General features: G+C 41.8%; 1 protein-coding gene across 4 annotated transcripts in view; it reads right to left on the reverse strand.

Moving 5' to 3' along the window:
• Positions 1–19476, reverse strand: part of RAB30 (RAB30, member RAS oncogene family) — a 90053-nt gene that overhangs the window by 14493 nt on the left and 56084 nt on the right. For 2 of the 4 annotated variants that reach the window (XM_072794827.1, XM_072794828.1), the window contains exons 2-3: positions 8720–8820; positions 5523–5606 (exon numbers count right to left, since the gene is read on the reverse strand). In XM_072794827.1, the coding sequence (XP_072650928.1) occupies positions 5523–5606; positions 8720–8812 (177 nt within the window). In that variant the 5' untranslated portion in view covers positions 8813–8820. Of the gene's footprint in view, positions 1–5522; positions 5607–8719; positions 8821–9047; positions 9072–17379; positions 17577–19476 lie in introns of those variants that run through there. The other 2 variants (XM_072794825.1, XM_072794826.1) reach the window with 2 other exon arrangements.

Below are 19476 nucleotides of genomic sequence, written 5' to 3' on the forward strand. Positions count from 1 at the left end.
AATAATAAAGAAGAAAATAAAAAACACTTCTCCCTTCTCCCCAGATTTTCTTGCACAGAGTAGAAGACTGCAAAGAGAGCCATTCTCTAGAGACTCCTGAGTACAGAACAATGCAGAAGGCCTTGAGAAATAACATCAACAATAGTAAGAATATTCCCTTCTAATTGCATAAAATTCATGTCGCAAAATGCACTCCCCTCCTTTAAGAGAACATCATTTCCTCAAGGGACACAAACTTTCTGAAACGTTCAGATTATGCCAGGCTCCCCATCTCCACCTCCCAGCGCCACATATTTTCTTCTTCCACCCACCCTATAATTCTCCCTTATGGCACATGACACCCTTGAATCACTTACTTGTAATGATGTTTGCTAACTGTCTTCACTAAACTGAAAGCTTCATGAAGGGGAAGTGGTCCACTTTACTCAAAGAATCTCCCATGCTGAATAAAGTGACTGCCTGGCAGATGGTTGATGTTCAAATATTTATCGCGGGTCTCATTTAATCTTTATAGCAGCCCAGGAAAGTAGGTGAGGTAAGGCCTCCCCTCCATCTTCTAACTGGTTACACATAAATCTGGGACTCAGACTCCAGGCCTTCTTATTCCCAGTTGAGGACATACCCCACCACCATGCTGCCTTTGCCCCCAAAGAGTGATTTTAATATACATTGGCATCCAAAGAGGATGAGTTAGTTGGTGTCACCCTCTGTTCATATCAGTTTAGCTGAGAAGACTAATGAGGGACCAGTGGTCCCTGTCCCCAAACAGTGGCACAAAGCTCTCCTTTGATCTGAAGTTGCAGCTGCTCTTTATGATGTACATGAAAGTCTGTGTGTGCTGAAGGCGACCATACAGATGTTATGGCTTTTGCTGGGACAAAAGCTATTTCTCTGCTCTGCTTTAAACCTAGGGACATGGTTCCCCTCTGCCAGGATGTGTCTTAGAACAACAGACTATTGTTTTAATACCACAATGAGCCTTGAAAAACACTTGTCATTGAATTTAATACTGTCAATCATTAGAAATCACTATGTTCTCATGATTGGCACATCTTGAGAGCAGCTTTGAGAGTTAAAACCACTGAAATATTTCCTAGAATGCTGACTGAATGGCCTTGCCAAAATGTAGGCTGCTTTCTCATAGGGGGCTGCCTATGTCTAGCCTCGGAGTTGATTCTTAAGAATATCCATATTCCACTGCCTTTATCATTTAATTAGGTTTTACTATTTTCTATGCAACTCATTCGCTCCTTTTCAGCAATTATATGTCATTAATATATGCAGAGTGCTGTACTAGGCACAGGAAGGATACAAAGATGAATACAACACAATTTCTAATCTCAAAGAGTTCACAGGGAGCTTGTCTAAAGGAAGGGCAAACACAGTAAACTGACCATAATAAAACAGGAGATGTTCTTCTATTAAACAGGTGCCAGCAGGAGAGAATCTCTCCTAGTTTTTAATCTCATGCTGGTCAATATGTTCTCAATACTGCAGCCATGGGCTTTCTAACCATCCTCCTCTCCCTCAGGAGGATCCACTGTTCACCTACACTCTTTGTACCACTGCTTCTCTCTATTGTCTCGCAGTTGCAATAATGCATTTCAGTCACAGGTGTACTTGAGTGCCTCTTTATTAGACAGTCATTTGAGGGCAACTGCTGTCTCTCACTGAATCTTATGCTCCAGGGCCTTCCATACAGAGTACATGGTACATGGTGGACACATTTGAAAAATGGCTAGCCAAATGAAAAAAGGATGACAGACTCACAAAGAAAGGGCTGATTAATTTTGCCTAAATGATTAGTAGGATATTAAAGAAGGTTTCACACATAAAATGTTTCACCTAGCTGACAACGAGTTCCTAGAAGGCAAGAATGCTTTACCTAACACAGGGCTCAGCATGCACCATCTACTATACCACAATATAGGTATATGGATGAATGAACAGATGGTCAAGTGAGAAAATACATGTGCATATGTTCAAGACATTCTTATCTATGCAATATATAACTGATTACAAAGACAGCCAGCAAATCTTCTATTTATATCATAATTAATCTCCTAAGGTTAAAATGTTGTAGTCTGAGCTTAATGTTTTGCTTGCTTCTCATTTACTTATGACAGACTTTTAAAAAATGGATAGGAGAAAACTCTACAACTGTTTTTTTTTTTAAAGCTGTTTTTTTTTTTTAAATACTTATTTATTTATTTATGATAGACATAGAGAGAGAGAGGCAGAGACACAGGAGGAGGGAGAAGCAGGCTCCATGCCAGGAGCCCGACGCGGGACTTGATCCCAGGACTCCAGGATCGTGCCCTGGGCCAAAGGCAGGCGCTAAACTGCTGAGCCACCCAGGGATCCCCTACAATTATTTTAATTGAATTTTCTACTCAAGGTCATTTCAAAATGCAGACCACTTTAAGAGAAGGGCCTCAACTTTGCCTTTAGTGAGTTGGCACTAAGGCTTAACCACCAGAAGAATTTTTCTAAGAGTTTTGATTCTCTGTCTTCAATCCTGGAAGCCATCCTAAAAGGAATGACACTTGGGGCACCTGGGTGGCCCTGGGAAAGAAAGGAAAGAAGAAAGGAAAGAAAGAAAAGAAAGAAAGGAAAGAAAAGGAAAGAAAAGGAAAGAAAAAGAAAGAAAGAAAGAAAGAAAGAAAGAAAGAAGAAAAGAAAAGAAAAGAAAAAGAAAAGAAAGAAAAGAAAAGAAAAGAAAAGAAAAGAAAAGAAAAGAAAAGAGTAAGTAAGTAGGGGCTGAGGCCAGGTGATGAGAAGTCAGGAGAGACAGCTGGGGTGTGGTGCTGCCGTGGCAGTCCCCAGGCAGGTGATCCTGCACAAACTACCAGTAGATTCTCTTTCCCACTAACCCTAAGGGACTCTGAGAAAGCCTGCAAACTGCTTGCAAAAAGACACTTAACCATCACAGAGAAGAGGTATTCAGTAAGCATGAAAGAACAAAGACCATAAGGCAACAACTGTGTCGTTAGTGAAACTTGGGTAGCTTTGCCCTCTTTCACTGAAAAACTAAAGAAGTTGCTCCTCTGTGTCCACGTCCTAATGAAGCCCCCGGATGAATGTGGTTTGAGAGGGTCATTCTAGATCTGGATTCCACATGTATGGCTAGAAAGAAACTCAAGCAAATTAGTTAGGACTAATTAATTTAGGAGATTAACCAACTCTTACTTTTTAAAGATGGAGGTCCAGAGGCTTAATAGGGTGGCAGGACAATAACTGTGCCATGGATGGGGAGAGGGGTAAGACACAAACCCTGTTCCTGAGAAGCCTGTGGTTTTGTGGTAGAGTTGGATGTTATGAAAAGATGGATTTTAGCTGAGTGTAATAAGGGCTTAACAATGAGGTTATGGTTTGCAGAAAATGGAATACATGTAATCCCTGAACCTGGGGATTCAAAGGAGAAAAATAAGCCTGTTCTTTAATCGTGGGGACAATTTCTTATTCACCTCTATTCATTCCCAGGGCCTGGCACATAGTAAGTGCTAACATTTCTGGTCAAACGAATAAACTCACTTATACATGTGTATATGACTAGGAAATCCAAACACCTGGAAGTAAAATGCCTGAAACACTAGTTTACTCAACTCCTAGGGTTGAAGATCACCTCCACTCTGCTGGAACAATAGTTACAAGTGGCTCTTCCTGTCAATACTTTCTGGATGCACACTCCTGTCTCCTTCCTACTCCCACACCTTAGCTCCTTCTCCCCAGTTTAATGCACTATTTTTCTGAGCATGCTGGTTAGCATTTACATGGATTTCACACCCTGCTTTGTTTTTCAGCGCCCCTAGCTCTCCATTCACTATTGTATTCAGTGTGCATGTCTCTGCAGAAGGAATCACTTTGAGGAATCGGGGCTGGAAGAGACACTGGGAGAGCTTCTATCCTCCACTCAGAAGCCTCACCCTACACGCTTCTCTATGTATCTCTGAAATGCTGCAAGGGCACCTTGGAGCTTCTCTGCCCTTCCTGAGACATTTGAAGGCAGGAGCGCAGGTACATATGGGAGGAGGATGGAAAAGACATGGATTTAAACTTCAGATGCCTGGGTGTTATGCTACATGTTGGCAAACTGAACTCCAATAAAAAAAATTTTTTTAAATAATAAATAAACAAACAAACAAACAAACAAACTTTGGATGCTTCGATTGGGATCTAGCTGGAAATCTGATGCCACAGTTTTCATTGCGCTGCTGGTGCCAGAGTGGAATTTCACTAACTCTGAGAGGCAGGCAGAGCACTGAGCCAAAGATCAACCTCTCTACCTTCCTCCACGTAACTCAGTCTTATTCCATATTTCTTCCTATCACCTTCCTCCTTTCCTTGCTTCAAAGTGACATGCCTTCATCCCCCTTTTCTCTCATGGCAGGGGGGACCCCAGGGAGGCCATGGATGCACTACCTCGCAAACGGGTTCAGATCCTGCCTACCTCCCTTCCTAACTGGATAGATAAGTGGCTCAATCTCTCTGAAACCTATAAAAGGAAGGTAAGTTATCATTTACCTTACAGGGGTTACAGTGAGGACCAAGTTAAATATGACAGCACATATAAAAGGTATAAAAGGACCTAAGCAGTGCAACTGACGTATTAGGTGCTCAGTAAACACTATTTCCCTTCTCCCGTTACTAGCCATATCATGGTTCTTACAGGTACCAAACTGTCCAGAGACCACAGAGGGGAAGAGAATGATCATGGATTCTTCCTGGACCCCTCATTTAGAATCTCTCCCTTGTAACAAATAGGGGTATGGTGGGAGACACATTAAATCCAATAAGTGATTCATATGACCAAATGACCCATAACGAATGCAGGAATCAGTAGGCTCTTTCACGGGGCCTCCTTTCCTAAGAGGTAGCACTGCTTACTGTCCTAACTCCAGGACTTCCTGAAAAGAAATTTCTTCCTTGTTTATACATCACCTCTGACATGACAGGAGACAGGACCAATTTGCCTTAGACCTTCTCTCTGTCTTCCCATCTATAAATACAACATCTACAGAGGGAATTTAAGAACTCTGTTTGGAAATAAGATATATTTATATATATCTTAGAAATAAATAATAAGAAAATAATAATAATATATTATCATATATTATATATTCAATTATATAATATAATTCAATATATTATATATTATATTCATTATATTATATTATATTATATATTATATATTATATATATATTATATATTATATATTCACCATGGCTGAATATTTATTTTCAGTGCAGGTTTCCATTAAATTCAATACATGTTATGAAAAGGCTTTATCCAGGGCTCTTGGGTGGCTGAGTTCGTTAAGCATTAGCCTTCAGCTTGGGTCATGATCCCAGGATCCTGCTTCTCCCTCTGCCTATGTCTCTGCCTCTCTCTCTCGGTCTCTCATGAATAAATAAATAAAATCTTTAAAAAATAATAATAATAAAATAAAATAAATTTTAAAAAAGAAAATACTACTTCCTTGCAGCACAATGAAAGCCTAACTGAACACTTAGCATCTTACCTTTACTTTTTCACCATTAATCTCCACTGTCTTAATCATAAAATCAACTCCAATTGTGGCTCCTTGCCCTGGGGGGAAAAGACCCTAAAGAGGAAATAAAGGAAAATAATTAAGCAAACCTTTCAATTAAATGAAATTCTCTCCCCTTCCCACCACCCTCATCACTACCCATCATCAGCCCCTTCCTTTGGCTGAGTTAACTAGAAGAAAAGAGAACTCTGGCTAGTGTCATGAGAGCATTGTTTAATTTAATTTTGTATGTATGCTTTGAGGGGAGGAGGCAGGAGGGAGAAAGTCAGAGAGAGGAATGCTAAAAGAAGAAAGAGAGTGAAAAGGGGGACATGAAATGGGGAGCAAGGCAGAGAGGGTGAAGGAAGAGAACTGGGAAGGGACAGGGACCGAATTTCAAAGACTAAAACTCAGACACAGGATGAGATTGAGGAGCACAAAGCCGTAGGGATGAGACCAGGTTTGTTGGACAAGGAGCAAAATGGACAGGTGCTCCCAGAGAGGTCAAATCCAGGAAGACTGAAACTGGTTCTGAGTCTAGTCTAGGACATGGACAGTCATGGGAGTGGACAACCAACACAAACAGACAAGAACTCACTACCAGAAACCTGAATGAGACAGTGAGGCTTTTGAATTTCCCTATGCTCTGAGGGTAATAACCAGTTCTCTCCAAGCAATGTACCACATATACGGAATTAAATGAAATCAGAGCCCCTGACACTGGGAAGATAAGAGAAGAAAACAGAATCGTTCAGGGTAAAAGTAAAGTAGGAAGGGCACTAAACCCAAGGTGGAGTTCGGAGGACCTATGTGTAGCCTCAGGCAATCCAGTTCCCCTCTCTGGGTCTCAAATTCAATGAGTCTGAGGCTGAGGCAAACATTTCAAAACAAAACAAAACAAAACAAAACAAAACAAAACTGTACCTCAAACTGGATGCTCAACTAGAAAGATGGGATTTTAGCAAAACCACATGTACAATGCACGTCATTACTGGTATATAATATTTCCTGCAGGCTTATGGAGGAGCATGGAGGTGGGAAGGAATTCTATAAGGAAAAGTTCTTCACCTAGTTTCTATTGCCTCTTCACTTAGATTCCAGAGTTGCCAGAAACTGAAGCAAAATGGACTTTATTAGCTCTGGCAGCTAAGATTGGGGTATCTTTAATTAAGTCTATTCCCCAACAATAGTTAAAGTTTGAACTTAAAAGACTGAGCTTCAAACCCACAGAAAATATTCCATTGCATGTCTGCAAAAAATGTAAATATAAACATTCATAACTGTACTTACAAATATTGAATCAATTTTCCTCTATTTTGGTTTGGCTCAAACACAAGGCTGCCAAGCTTCGAGTTTATCGCTCCAGCTGTTTTGCAGTCTAATAAATGCCAAAAAAATAAAACAAATCCTTCCCAATGTCTCCCCGATCATTTTGTTCCTCAACTCCTCATGCCTCAAAAACAGCTGAATCCAATTCAATTTAACTGCCTGCTAAATAACAAAACTAAACATAATACTGCCTAGGGAATATGACTTTTGAGGGGAGTTAAGGGGCTGGGAGGAGTAAAAAAGTAGAAAAGAAAGGAGTGGTGTGCTTATTGGTAGAAATTAGCATTTAGAAATGTAAGCATTTTTACCTTTAATGACAGTTTATTCTTTTAAAGAGAAAAGCCAGATTCCTATGGTCTCAGAGGTTAGGACACAGAAAATAAAAATTCAGGCTGAGAACCGGGAGACGTGGGTTCTAATCTGAGCCTCACCACTAACATGATGTACAATGCTAAGAAATCATTTCGTCCCTGTAGACCTCAATTTCTCATCTGTATAACGAGAGGAGTAGACTGAATAATCTCTAAGGGATCTTTCAGTAATAAAACAAGGTCAAGGGAACTTTTGATAAAGAGACTAAAAACTCCTCCACGTCTCTACACACTTCTCTTCCTGCCAAAAGCAGAAAAGATTACTGTTAAGTGGAAGTAAAACCAGGTGGAGTTTCCAGTTAATGCCAGGGTGGCTGACTGAGTCCAGATGTCTGGTGGCTTCTTACTTTTGATTTCACCAGGTCCAGGCTTAATAAAAAGCATAGGTTCTAGTCTGTGTTCACTTACCCTGGGAAAAACCCTGGCATTTCCAAAGGTGACTCTGCCCTAAAGCTGTCTGTGTCATACAGTCTGCCTCTCGGGTTTGCACAGAATCACAGACTGTCAATGCTGGAAGTAACCTTGAAGATCAGCAGGCCCCTTGAGTGGGGCAGGGAGGCAAGGAGGCTGGACAGGGGAGTAACTTATCCAGGCTCACAGGATGAGCCAGGGCAGGGCTGGGACCAGGACCCGGGTCTCCACACTCAAGCTGGTGCTCTATCCACAGCACCTGGCTGTCCTAGGCCTTAACAGTGCTAGTCTCAGCTTTCCTACTAGCACTTTATGAAAATGCAAGATGTATACATGATAATCCTGAAAAGGATGCCATTCATATTTTTCCAGGGAAAACACAAAAGAAGGTTAACTTCAGAATGATTTCTAACTCATTTTTGTATAATAACAGGCCTATAATCTCTGGCAGTAATTCTCAAAAGGGCAGTCTCATAGGGAACTTGTACTTGGATCATATAGTAAGGACTCAACCCAGAGGGAACATTACATTTCATTCATATAGTCCTTCACTGTTCTCAATTCATTCCCATTTAATAGCCTTAAAAACATCAGCATATTCAGTTCTAAACCAAAATGATTCGCTCAGTTGCCTAAGAGGATGTAAGAGAGCATAGAGAGGGAGTTTGGTTGGTTTAATTTGTATTTGAATTTTTAAAAAATTAAATACTTAGGCTTAGTGTGATGTCCAGATTGTTAACACTTTTAGATTATTAACTGATTAGTAAAACAGATTATTAATCTGTTTTAATCCAATAATCCATTTTTGAGATTATACACTGAAAGCAAAACCATTTGCTCCTTTCATAAAGGAAACACACAAAATGTGGGAGGATTGGTGGTGACCCACAGAGCCATACTCCCCTGAGATGGCTGAAAAATGTCTAGCTTAGGCTTTAAAGCTGGTGCACTTTCAAAGGGCACATGAAGAACTGGCAACCAAGAGGCCAGTACTGCAACCATTCATCCATTCTCTTCAGGTCACCTAACCCCACGTTAGACCGAGAAACCCAACCCTGAACTTCCAAGTTCTCTTACCTGAGTGAATCGTCGGACTAGGCACGTCTTCCCCACACCAGCATTGCCAATTAAAACAATTTTAAACAGGAAATCATAATCTTCCATACTCATTTACACAGCTGCAAGGCAAACACAAGCGAGAGTGAGATGGGGCCTGGTCAGACTTGCCCACAGAGCTCAAGCTGAGACAGCCTTGACACCTCAAGAACAACAGATCTGACTCATTTGGAGAGCAATTTAATGCTCCCCTCTGCTGATTTGCCAGTGAGGGAGGAACACAGGTGTTTGGTCACAGAAGAACTTTACTCCTTCCCAGTCACCTCAAGCCACACAAATGTCCTTTCACCTGGTAACCTTTATTCTTCCAAGTCGTCAGGTCACAGCTCACTCACGTGGTAAGATCTGTTTTCTTTCAGCATGGCAAGGAGATTACAGCCTATATGCAGACACACTGGGGTGCAAGGAAGCAGGAACAAAGGAGAGCCCGTCCAAAGCTTCAAGGTAGTTTATTCGTGTATGATATATCCCTATGGGAAGAAGGCCAAGGGACCAGGAGACTGAATGAAGGGGAAGGATCTAGAAAGAAACCTTTCAGTCAGTCCCCTGCAAGTCCTGGGCGTCTTGGGGTCTTAACTGTGGGAGTTCTTGCCATCTTCCCCCTACCACCACCCCACTGCTATACATCTTCTGCCAGCCAGGCTGACTCTGCAGCACTGCCCAAGGTGCCTATCTCCTCATTCCTATGAGCTGTGGCATTTGTCACATCCTCTGCCCAGGAGGGCCTCACTCACACCCTTTTCTGTGCCACCAAGTCAATCTTTTAAAGCCAAATGCAAGCATCTTTTCCTCTGTTTTTTTTTTTTTTTTTGAAGATTTTATTTATTTATTTGGAGACAGAAAGAGGCAAGAGAGCACAAGCAGGGAGGAGAGGGAGAAGAGGGAGAGGGAGAGGGAGAAGCTGACCCCGCTGAGCAGTGAGCCCGAACTGGGGCTCCATCTCTAGACCCTGGGATCATAACCTGAGCTGAAGGCGGACACTTAACCGACTGAGCCACCAGGTGCTCCTCTCTCTGACTTTTTTCACTGCTCTTTCCCAGTAAAGTTAAATAAACATTTTCATCATTCCTCTGTCCTAAAACTTCAAATGTCTGCCTCATCCTTGAGGGAAGGGATCACCTCCTTCGGCTCTAGTTTCCTAGCCCACGCATGGGACAGTTCTATTTAGTAAATGTGTACTCTGCAGAATTAAAGTTAATTAATAGGCCTATTGCTCAAGCGTTGGCTTTAGTTGCTTCAGTTGTGCTGAAAAGAATACTACATGCTCTGTCTACTTCAGAGGACAGTTGTAAAGATCTTTTAAAAAACTGTACAAAAGAGCCTTGGTACCCACAAAGCTCTATCCTGGTGAAAACCATTATTATCTATCGAGTACCTACTATAGTACTGTGCTAATTGTGGTAGGAAATACAGAGATGAGACGGTCTCTGCCCTGGAGACTAATGTGAGAAAAGTCAAACCACCACCACGAAGTTAAATACAATTCAAACCAGCAGTGGAGCTCATTTCATAAAAGCAAGCAGAACAAGGCTGGTGGATTCTGGAGGAAGAGGAGGACAACCAGCGAGCCCATGAGGGAAAGGGCGTCTGGGAGAACTGGAAGAAGGCCCCCAGGTCACTCCTCCCAGTGGAGCTAAAGCTCAGGTGGCTGCAGGGTTAGAGAGTCAAAGAGAGCCCACTGCAGGAGACCTGCCGAGTAGCTAGGGGAGCAGATTCCCTGTGTGCAAAGATGTTTTCTGCATGAGTTTTAACTTATCCTTGGAAAGATGACTGACCATGCCAACATGCATGTGCCTGGCAGCTCATGGGGTTCCGTCCCAGTTCTCTGTCAAGAAACTGGGGCCATAAGCAGTGTTGAGTTCACTAATATGCCAGGCACTATACTTGGCACTTCAGGTATATTTCCATTTGTTTTTACAAGTCTCTGAGGCTGGTCAGAGAGGCTGGTATGTATTAATACGTTACCTATTTTCCAGGTAAGTAAACTGAGGGTAGCCTGAAGTCACAATAATAGCCAGAGTTCAAGTTCAGAAGGCATATGGTGTCACCAAAAGAACGCTAGCCTTGGAGTCGGAGAAATCAACGTTCAAATCTTGACTCTACTATCTTCTTAGACTATGCCTCTAGGTAAGTGAAAATTTTTGGAAGCTTCAATTTCCCCATTGCCAAAATGAAGCTAGTAACACCTTGACCACAGAGTTGTGATGCTTAAAGGGATTATTGTCCCCCAAGGACAATACCTGGCTCTTAGTCACCGAAACTCCTCACTATGACAGCGGTTTTCCATGCTCTGGTTCTGCCTTCATTGCCAGCCCCTACCTCTCACCACTCTGCTCACACTCCATGCTCTAGGCTCACTGGATTTCTTCAGTTCCTTAACACTGTAGGGCCCCTTTCCCTTTCAGACTTTCACAAATCCTGTTAACATCTGTTTGGAACATAGGACACAACCTCCCCTCATCACCACTCCCCAGGCCAGCTGACTTTTAGTTGTCACTCTCTTTGACCTGTGAGGAATCCGACCCCCTGCTATATGCTCACATGATACCTTTCCCCATCCTATAGTCATACTCACCATGCTTAATGTATTTATTTGTATTTGTCTTATGCTCCAAGTCCATCCGTCAGCACCTCCACCCCAAACACACACACACACACACACACACATACACACATGACTGTGAACAGCATGAAAGCAATGATGTGTCTATCTGGTTGAGTCCCCATCCTAACCCCTCCCCATTATTGTCACTGTCATCCTTGCCACTATCATCATCATCATCATCATCATCATTTCATTGTATATCATTAACTCATTTAACCCTCACAACACTCCTAACAGTTGTACACTATTAGCATCCTAACTTGATATATAGGGATACTAAGGCACAGGAGAAGCTAAAAAAGAAGACATTAAGGTCCCACTTAACTGGTACAGCTGGAATTCAAACCCAGATAGCCTAGGTCCAGTCCCGGTGGACATCCTTGACACACTACTTGTAGTGCCTTTCCCCATGCCTGGCTTGTGACAGGAGCTTAAAAAAGGTCTGATGAATTGAATGATAAAGGGAAGCACTCAATAAACTGTGATCTCCTTTTTGTCTTCCCCTCTGGTTTCGCATCCAAAACTCTTTCCACCACACTACAGTAGTTTAAATTGGAATCAAGGACAGGGGGTGCCTGGGTGGCTCAGTTGGTTAAGCGGTTAACCATCTGCCTTTGGCTCAGGTCATGATCTCAGGGTCCTGGGATCCAGCCCCATATGGGGCTTCCTGCTTGGCAGGGAGTCTGCTCCCCCTCCCCCAGCTCACTGTCTCTCCTCCCCCTCCCCTCATTTTCTCTGTCTCTCTCAAATAAATAAATAAAATCTTTAAAAAAAAATCAAGGACATACTCCAGATAAAAACTCAAGGACATGGTATGTTAATTAAATTCAAGAAAGCTGTTCAAAGTAAAAAAAAAAAAGAAAAAAAGAAAAGAAAAAAATTCAAGGATGGAGACAAGGATAGCAGGGGACATGAGGTTCTGTGGGCCCCACATGGACCACAACTCAGTGCTTTTATTAGCCAGTGAACAGAGCACAGGACTAAGCATCTTTCTGTGCTTAGATTATATGCCATTTATTTACTCCTCCACCTTTAGCAGAAGTCAAACACACAGAGAATTCAGAGGAGAATGTCCAAAAATAACGGCCTGAGAAACAGGGCTCCCAGAAGGCTTACTGTGCCCAAATTCTGCACCTTCAGGAAAACAAGGGGAAGAGTTCCTTGGTCAGAGTCAATGCTGAATCAGGTTTCATGTAGCTTCTACCTGGAGAGAGCCGTGGAAGCCGTGAAAGACAAGATAAGAAAGGCCTCCTCCTTTCTATAAGAAATTACTTCAATGTTCTGTTGAATATTTGGGGTTTTTTTGTTTGTTTTTGTGTTTTGTTTTGTTTTTTAATAAACCTCTAGAGAAAAAGTGTTTGGTCTCTTTAAAAATGCAGGCCGTCTGGGGCTAAGGCTGGACAGTAAACTCTGGGTTACCTGCACTGGTTACTGTTCTGTTTCTTTTTTTCTTTCTTTCTCTTTTTTTTCTTTTTAAAGATTTTATTTATTTATTTATTCACGAGAGACACAGAAAGAGAGGCAGAGACACAGACAGAGGGAGAAGCAGGCTCCATGCAAGGAGCTCAATGCGGGACTCGATCACAGGAATCCAAGATCAGGCCCTGAGCCAAAGGCAGATGCTCAATTGCTCAGCCACCCAGGCGTCCCGACTGTTCCATTTCTAATAGGAGGGCAGCCCTGGTGGCTCAGCGGCTTAGCGCCACCTTCAGCCCAGGGTGTGATCCTGGAGTTCCAGGGATTGAGTCCCATGTTCGGCTCCCTGCGTGGAGTCTGCTTCTCCCTCTGCCTGTGTCTCTGCCTCTCTCTCTCTCTCTAATAAATAAAAAAATAAAATAAAATCTATTTCTAGTAGGAAACACACTGCTGAATGAAAAGCTCACAGGAATCTCTGAAAACTATGCTCTGAGGAAGCACTGCTGGTCGGGAAGTAAGATAAAAAAAAGCTCAGGTATCACCAAGGGCCGTGGGATAAGATAGCATCCCAGGAGGTGGAAACTCATTCAGAGTCAACTTGTGACACACAGCCCTAAATTGACAACAAAAGTCACATCTTGTCTGGTGAGCAAGTATGTCATAAGAAATGCTACTGACCAAGCACTATTCTAGGGATTTTATATTCTATGATTGTTAATAATAATAATCACTGACACATAGCCAATGCTTACAATGAGTCAGGTACTCTTCTACATGTATGTACTCGTTTAATTCTCGCAACAACCCTATGGGGCAGGTATTATCCTCATCATCCTCAGCTTCCAGAAGGAGAAACTGAATTACAGAGACATAATCCTGAAGTCACATAGCTAGTCTTAGGACCAAGATTCAAACCCAGATCTGTCTGGCTCCTCCCAAAATAGGATGCTGCTGTCCCCTGCCCTACAATTGACAGCACTGCTGCACCTGTCCTAAGAGCTGGGGGCACAGTTGAATGGAACCTCCCAACCCCCGTGAGCTGCATTATTCTAGAATTTCCCTCCTCTTGAAGCAGCACACCCACACTGATAGGGCTATACACTGATTTCAGATCATACAAGCACTGCTCTTCATTGTGCCCTCCAAGCCCAGGTCTCTTTTGGGAGCTGGACCCTGACTTTCCTCCAAATATCACTCCACAATTCATTCATCCATGCAACTATGGGAGCAATAAACAGGAACATTGCTCAGATGAATCAGCAAAACCCCAAACATCATAATCACCACAATACCTCTAAATTAATGGATATATGAATAAGACTCAAAAACGGAAAAATAGATGAGGAAAGAAAAGAATGAATTTAGGGGTGCCTGGGTGGCTCAGTCAGTTAAGCATCTGACTCTTGGTTTCGGCTCAGGTCACGATCTCAGAGTCTTGAAACCAAGCCCCGAGTTGGGCTCTGCACTGGGCATGGAGACTGGGATTCTCCCTCTCCCCCTGCCTCCTCACCTCCCACTCCTAAAAAAAAGAGAGAGAGAGAGAGAGAGAGAGAGAGAGAGAAAGAAAGAAAGAAAAAAATGAGTTTAGAAAAGATATAGGAAACAAGATGTACTATGAAAAGAAAAAAACATTCTAAAGCAATGTGATTTTTGGCAACATAAACCATTTATCAAAGTGACCTTTAAAAAAAAAACAAGAACAACACTAGTCACTGTTGCACATCAGTACATCTTTCCCCTTGCCTGTCAGGGCTCAGTATAACAGAAAAAGTCAAGGATTCTGGTGAACAGAAACCTGATCCCCTCCCCCAACACTGCTCCAGGAAATGATATTCTGGGGACTTGTTCTTGTTCAAAAACCATTGTTTCACTCAAGTCTTTTTCCCTTTCAGGGTCTCAACCTTGAACAATAAACCAAAATGGTTGGGTGAATAGACACCATGGTCCTCCTCAGGACAGCATGTGCTGCCATTCTCTCATCCCAAAGAGGCAGCATGGGGACTGGCATCAAGAGACCTGGGTAGAGGACCCCTGGCTGGCTCAGTCAGTTGAGGGTCTGATTCTCAGTTTGGGCTCAAGTCATGGCCTCACAGGAGACCTTACATCAGGTTCTGTGCTCAGCAGAGAGTCTGCTTGAAATCTCTTTCCCTAATCAAACCCCCTCCTGGGGATAATTATAGTTAACATCTTGGTATACATCCTTCTAGGTTTTTTGTTTGTTTATATACACTCACCTGTATGTATATAGATTTTTAAATTGTATAGATTTTTAAAACAAAACAATTATAATAGTATACAATTTTTTTTCTATAGTGTTTTTTTCCCCAAACCCAAAAATTAGAACTCATGGTCTACCAACAGAACTGATTACCAAAGACCCTCAGCATTCATTCAACATTTTCTCCAGAAATAAATACTCAAGAAAGGGGTGGCAAGAGGACAGCTTCACAGTGACATACTTTGAGAAATACTAAATACTATTATAACCCAATCTTGAAGATTTAAAAGTTCTAAAAATTCCCAAAATGAGGAGAACTGGCTTTGTTTAACCCGGGATTTATCAAAAGTGATTTTAGCTGAGAATTCTTTTCTCATATGACACTTAAAAAAAAAACTCAAGGGTTATTGGGATTTTATTGTTTTTGTTTTTGTTTGTTGTTGTTTGTTCGTGAGACACACAGAGAGAGAGAGAGAGAGAGAGAGAGAGAGAAGCAGAGACATAGGCAGAGGGAAAAGCAGGCTCCCTGAGAGAGAGACAGAGAGAGAGAGAGAGAGAGAGGGAGAAGCAGAAACATAGGCAGAGAGAAAAGCAGGCTCCCTGAAGGGAGCCTGACTCAGGACTCAATCCCAGGACCCCGGGATCACGACCTGAGCCAAAGGCAGACACTCAACCACTGAGCCACCCAGAAGTCCCTCATATAACACCTTATAACAAAAAAATCTCTTGCTATCCCAGGGCTCCATGAAACATCAGTATAGTAAATGTTATTTTTATATGTATATTTTTTATTGGAGTTCGATTTGCCAACATATAGTATATCACCCTGTGCTCATTCCATCAAGTGCCCCCCTCAGTGCCCATCACCCAGTCACCCCAACCCCCCACCCACCTTCCCTTCCACTACCCCTTGTTCGTTTCCCAGAGTTAGGAGTCTCTCATGCTCTGTCTGTCACCCTCTCTGATATTTCCCAGTCATTTTCTCTCCTTTCTCCTTGGTACTCTTTTTTTTTTAATTTTTTTTTTAATTTTTATTTATTTATGATAGTCACACAGAGAGAAAGAGAGAGAGGCAGAGACACAGGCAGAGGGAGAAGCAGGCTCCACGCACCAGGAGCCCGATGTGGGATTCGATCCCGGGTCTCCAGGATCGCGCCCTGGGCCAAAGGCAGGCGCCAAACCACTGCGCCACCCAGGGATCCCCTCCTTGGTACTCTTTCACTATTTTTTATATTCCCCAAGTAAATGTTATTTTATAGCGCTTGAAATCAGGGTTGCCACCCAGGTAGCAGGGCTACATGAAAGAAAATAAAATAAAGGAGAAGGGAGGGATCCCTGGGTAGCGCAGCGGTTTAGCGCCTGCCTTTGGCCCAGGGCGCGATCCTGGAGATCCAGGATCGAATCCCACATCAGGCTCCCGGTGCATGGAGCCTGCTTCTCCCTCTGCCTGTGTCTCTCTGCCTCTCTCTCTCTCACTGTGTGCCTATCACAAATAAATAAAAATTAAAAAAAAAAAAAAAGGAGAAGGGAAAGGAAGGGAAAACAAAGGAGAAAGATGACACCCAGATAAATTTCATTTTCAGATAGCAACAAATAAATTTTAATATAAGTTTGTTCCAAATATTGCATGGGACATACAAATTTTTTAGTATGTAAGTGTAACACAAGTATCATATGGGACAGACTTACACTAAAAAGTTATCAGTTTTTTATCTGAAATTTAAATTTACTGGTCAATTCTACCCAGGCAAAATGTGAGTGGTCAGATCTGCTAGAAACAGAGTCCCCAGACACAATATCGCATGTACCCAGAAGTTGTGGAGGGAGATTGGCACGGCATGAGAAATAAGATATGCCTGATGAATCCAAAATCACAAATGGAGAGATTGAAAAGGCCAAGAAGTCATTTGAAGAAGGCATTCATTACTGAGCTTGGGTACTCAGAATCTAGGCCAGACTCCAGGGACCAGGTTCAGATTGTCATTGCCAGGCTCTGCAGGTGAGTCTCTCCCTTGTGGACAATCCCAGAGCACTGTGTATTTACCCTAAGTCCATCTTCACATGTGCACCTGCCTGGTAGATGGGGGTGTGCTCTACACATGTTGCCCCTACTGTCCTTAAAGACAAGGACCACACTTCAACAAGACACTCATGTCAGCATATCCCAGGACCATGTTCAAGTAGACGTTGAATTGAAAGTGTTTGATCTTTCACTCTAACAAGATTCTGTCTCAGGAAGCTCATTAGTGCTTAATTACTAGAAGGCAATTACTAAACATTACTATAATCAACTGCTGCAAGCTCACTTGCTTTACATAAGCTGCTAATTTCATGTTATTGCGAGTTAATTATTCTCCTTGGCCAAGGATGTCAAACACCCACCTGTGCCATGGCTGCTCCTCATTCACCAGGCCATAATCTCCAGCATTTTGACATGGCCCTTTACAGTTCGCAAAATGTTTTCACAGACATGATCTAATCTGCACCTGCCAACAATCTCATGAGTTGGTTCTTATTCATTATGCAAGTGAAGAAACTAAAGAGTGTAGGTAATGAAATGTCACCCTGTCACACACTAGTGAGGTGCAAGGCGGCCTCTCTATCCACCAACGATGTAAATAATTCACATTCTATCACCGTTAGTAACAGTAATCATAAGTGACATTTATTCAATGCTTATTATGTGTCAGGTACTCTTCTACATATACGTATTCATGCAATCTTCACAACAATCCTGTGAGGTAGGTACTATTATTATTATCCCCAGCTTACAGAAAGGACATTGTAAGCTTTCATCAAAATTACACAGCTAATGAGTAAAACTGCCAGGATTCAAAACCCACGTCTTTCTGGGAAAAAATTAAGTTGGAACTCTATCTCACTCATACTAAAATAAATTCCAGATGGATTATAAAGATTTAGATTCTGAAAAATGAAAACATAAGAGTACTACCAGAAGAAAGCATGGTCTATATAAAATCTTAAATTGGGAAAGGCTTTCTAAGAATTACTCAAAATCAAGGCCATAAAATAAAGAGGTTGACCAATTTGACTAAATAAATTTTTTAAAAATTCTGCACGGCAGAACAATAAAAGGTCAACTGATTAAAATATCTGAAATACATATAACTAAGGGCCAGTTTCCTTAAATGCTTAAAGAGTTCCTACAAATCAATAAGAATAATTGAATAAATCAATAGAAAAAATGGACAAAAGACATAAGCAGATAGTTTATGAAAAAGGGAATAAAAATGGCACCTCTACATTTTTTTAAATGATCAGCTTTACTCTTAAGAGTAAATTCAAACTCTAATGTATAATTTATATAATTTTAAACAATTAAGATGATTATTTATAATGAAAACGATAATGAATTCAAAGTCAGAAGCCATTTTTCATTCAGATTGGCAAAGTTCACTCTGTAAAGGAGAGTGTATGGAGAAATGGGGTGCTTGTGTAGCACCAGTAGGAGATAAATCAATGCAACCTCTCTGGAGGGCAATACTGATTAAAAACTAAAAAGGCTATTACAAACCCTCTGACCCAGCAATTCCACTTCTCAGAATCTGTCCTATACTTACATAACACACGTACAAAGACACATGCAGTAGGATATTCTTTAAACAACATTTGTACTAACAAATATGAAAAACAACCTAATAGTCCATCAGCAGGAAAATGGTTGCAATATTATGAAAACTATACATCAATATACTATGCAGCCTGCTCTGGATTTCTGGAAGATGCATTAAGTGAAAGAAGCAAGGTGGAAAATGGCGAGTATAGTATGAAAAGGGGGCGTTTAATTATTTAAATGCATAAGCATAAAATATCTCCAGAAAGAGACACAGGAGAATTAGCAACAGTGTTTGCTTCTGGGGAGGCTGTATCTAGTTGTAGGAAAGAGGATAACCTCCAACTCTCAACCAATTATATTCCGACCTTCCACTCAGTCTGCAGTATTTGCTAGAAAGGCAAGACAGCTTTCCTAATACAGTGACAAAAGTCCTCTAAAAAAAAAATCTGTTTGGTCATGATCAGGTCATGATCCTGGGGTCCCAGGATTGAGCCCCGCATTGGGCTCCTTACTCAGTAGGGAGCCTGCTTCTCCCTCTGTCTGCTGCTTTACTTGTGCTCTCTTTCTCTGTCTGTCAAATAAATAAAATCTATTTAAAAATAAAATTAGGGCAGCCCCGGTGGCTCAGTGGTTTATCGCCACCTTGAGCCCGGGGCGTGTTCCTGGAGACCAGGGATTGAGTCCCGTGTCGGGCTCCCTGCATGGAGCCTGCTTCTCCCTCTGCCTGTGTCTCAGCCTCTCTCTCTGTGTGTCTCTCATGAATAAGTAAATAAAATCTTTAAAAAAATAAAAATTAAAAATAAAAATTAAAAAATCTTAAAAATCTATTTGGGGTGCTCTGTTTCTATCTCTTTGTCTGCTCTGCTGCACCCCTTCACATGACAGGTAAGGAATGTCCCACC

This window comes from Canis lupus, chromosome 23 (assembly GCF_048164855.1).
Source record: "Canis lupus baileyi chromosome 23, mCanLup2.hap1, whole genome shotgun sequence".
Lineage (NCBI taxonomy): Eukaryota > Metazoa > Chordata > Mammalia > Carnivora > Canidae > Canis > Canis lupus.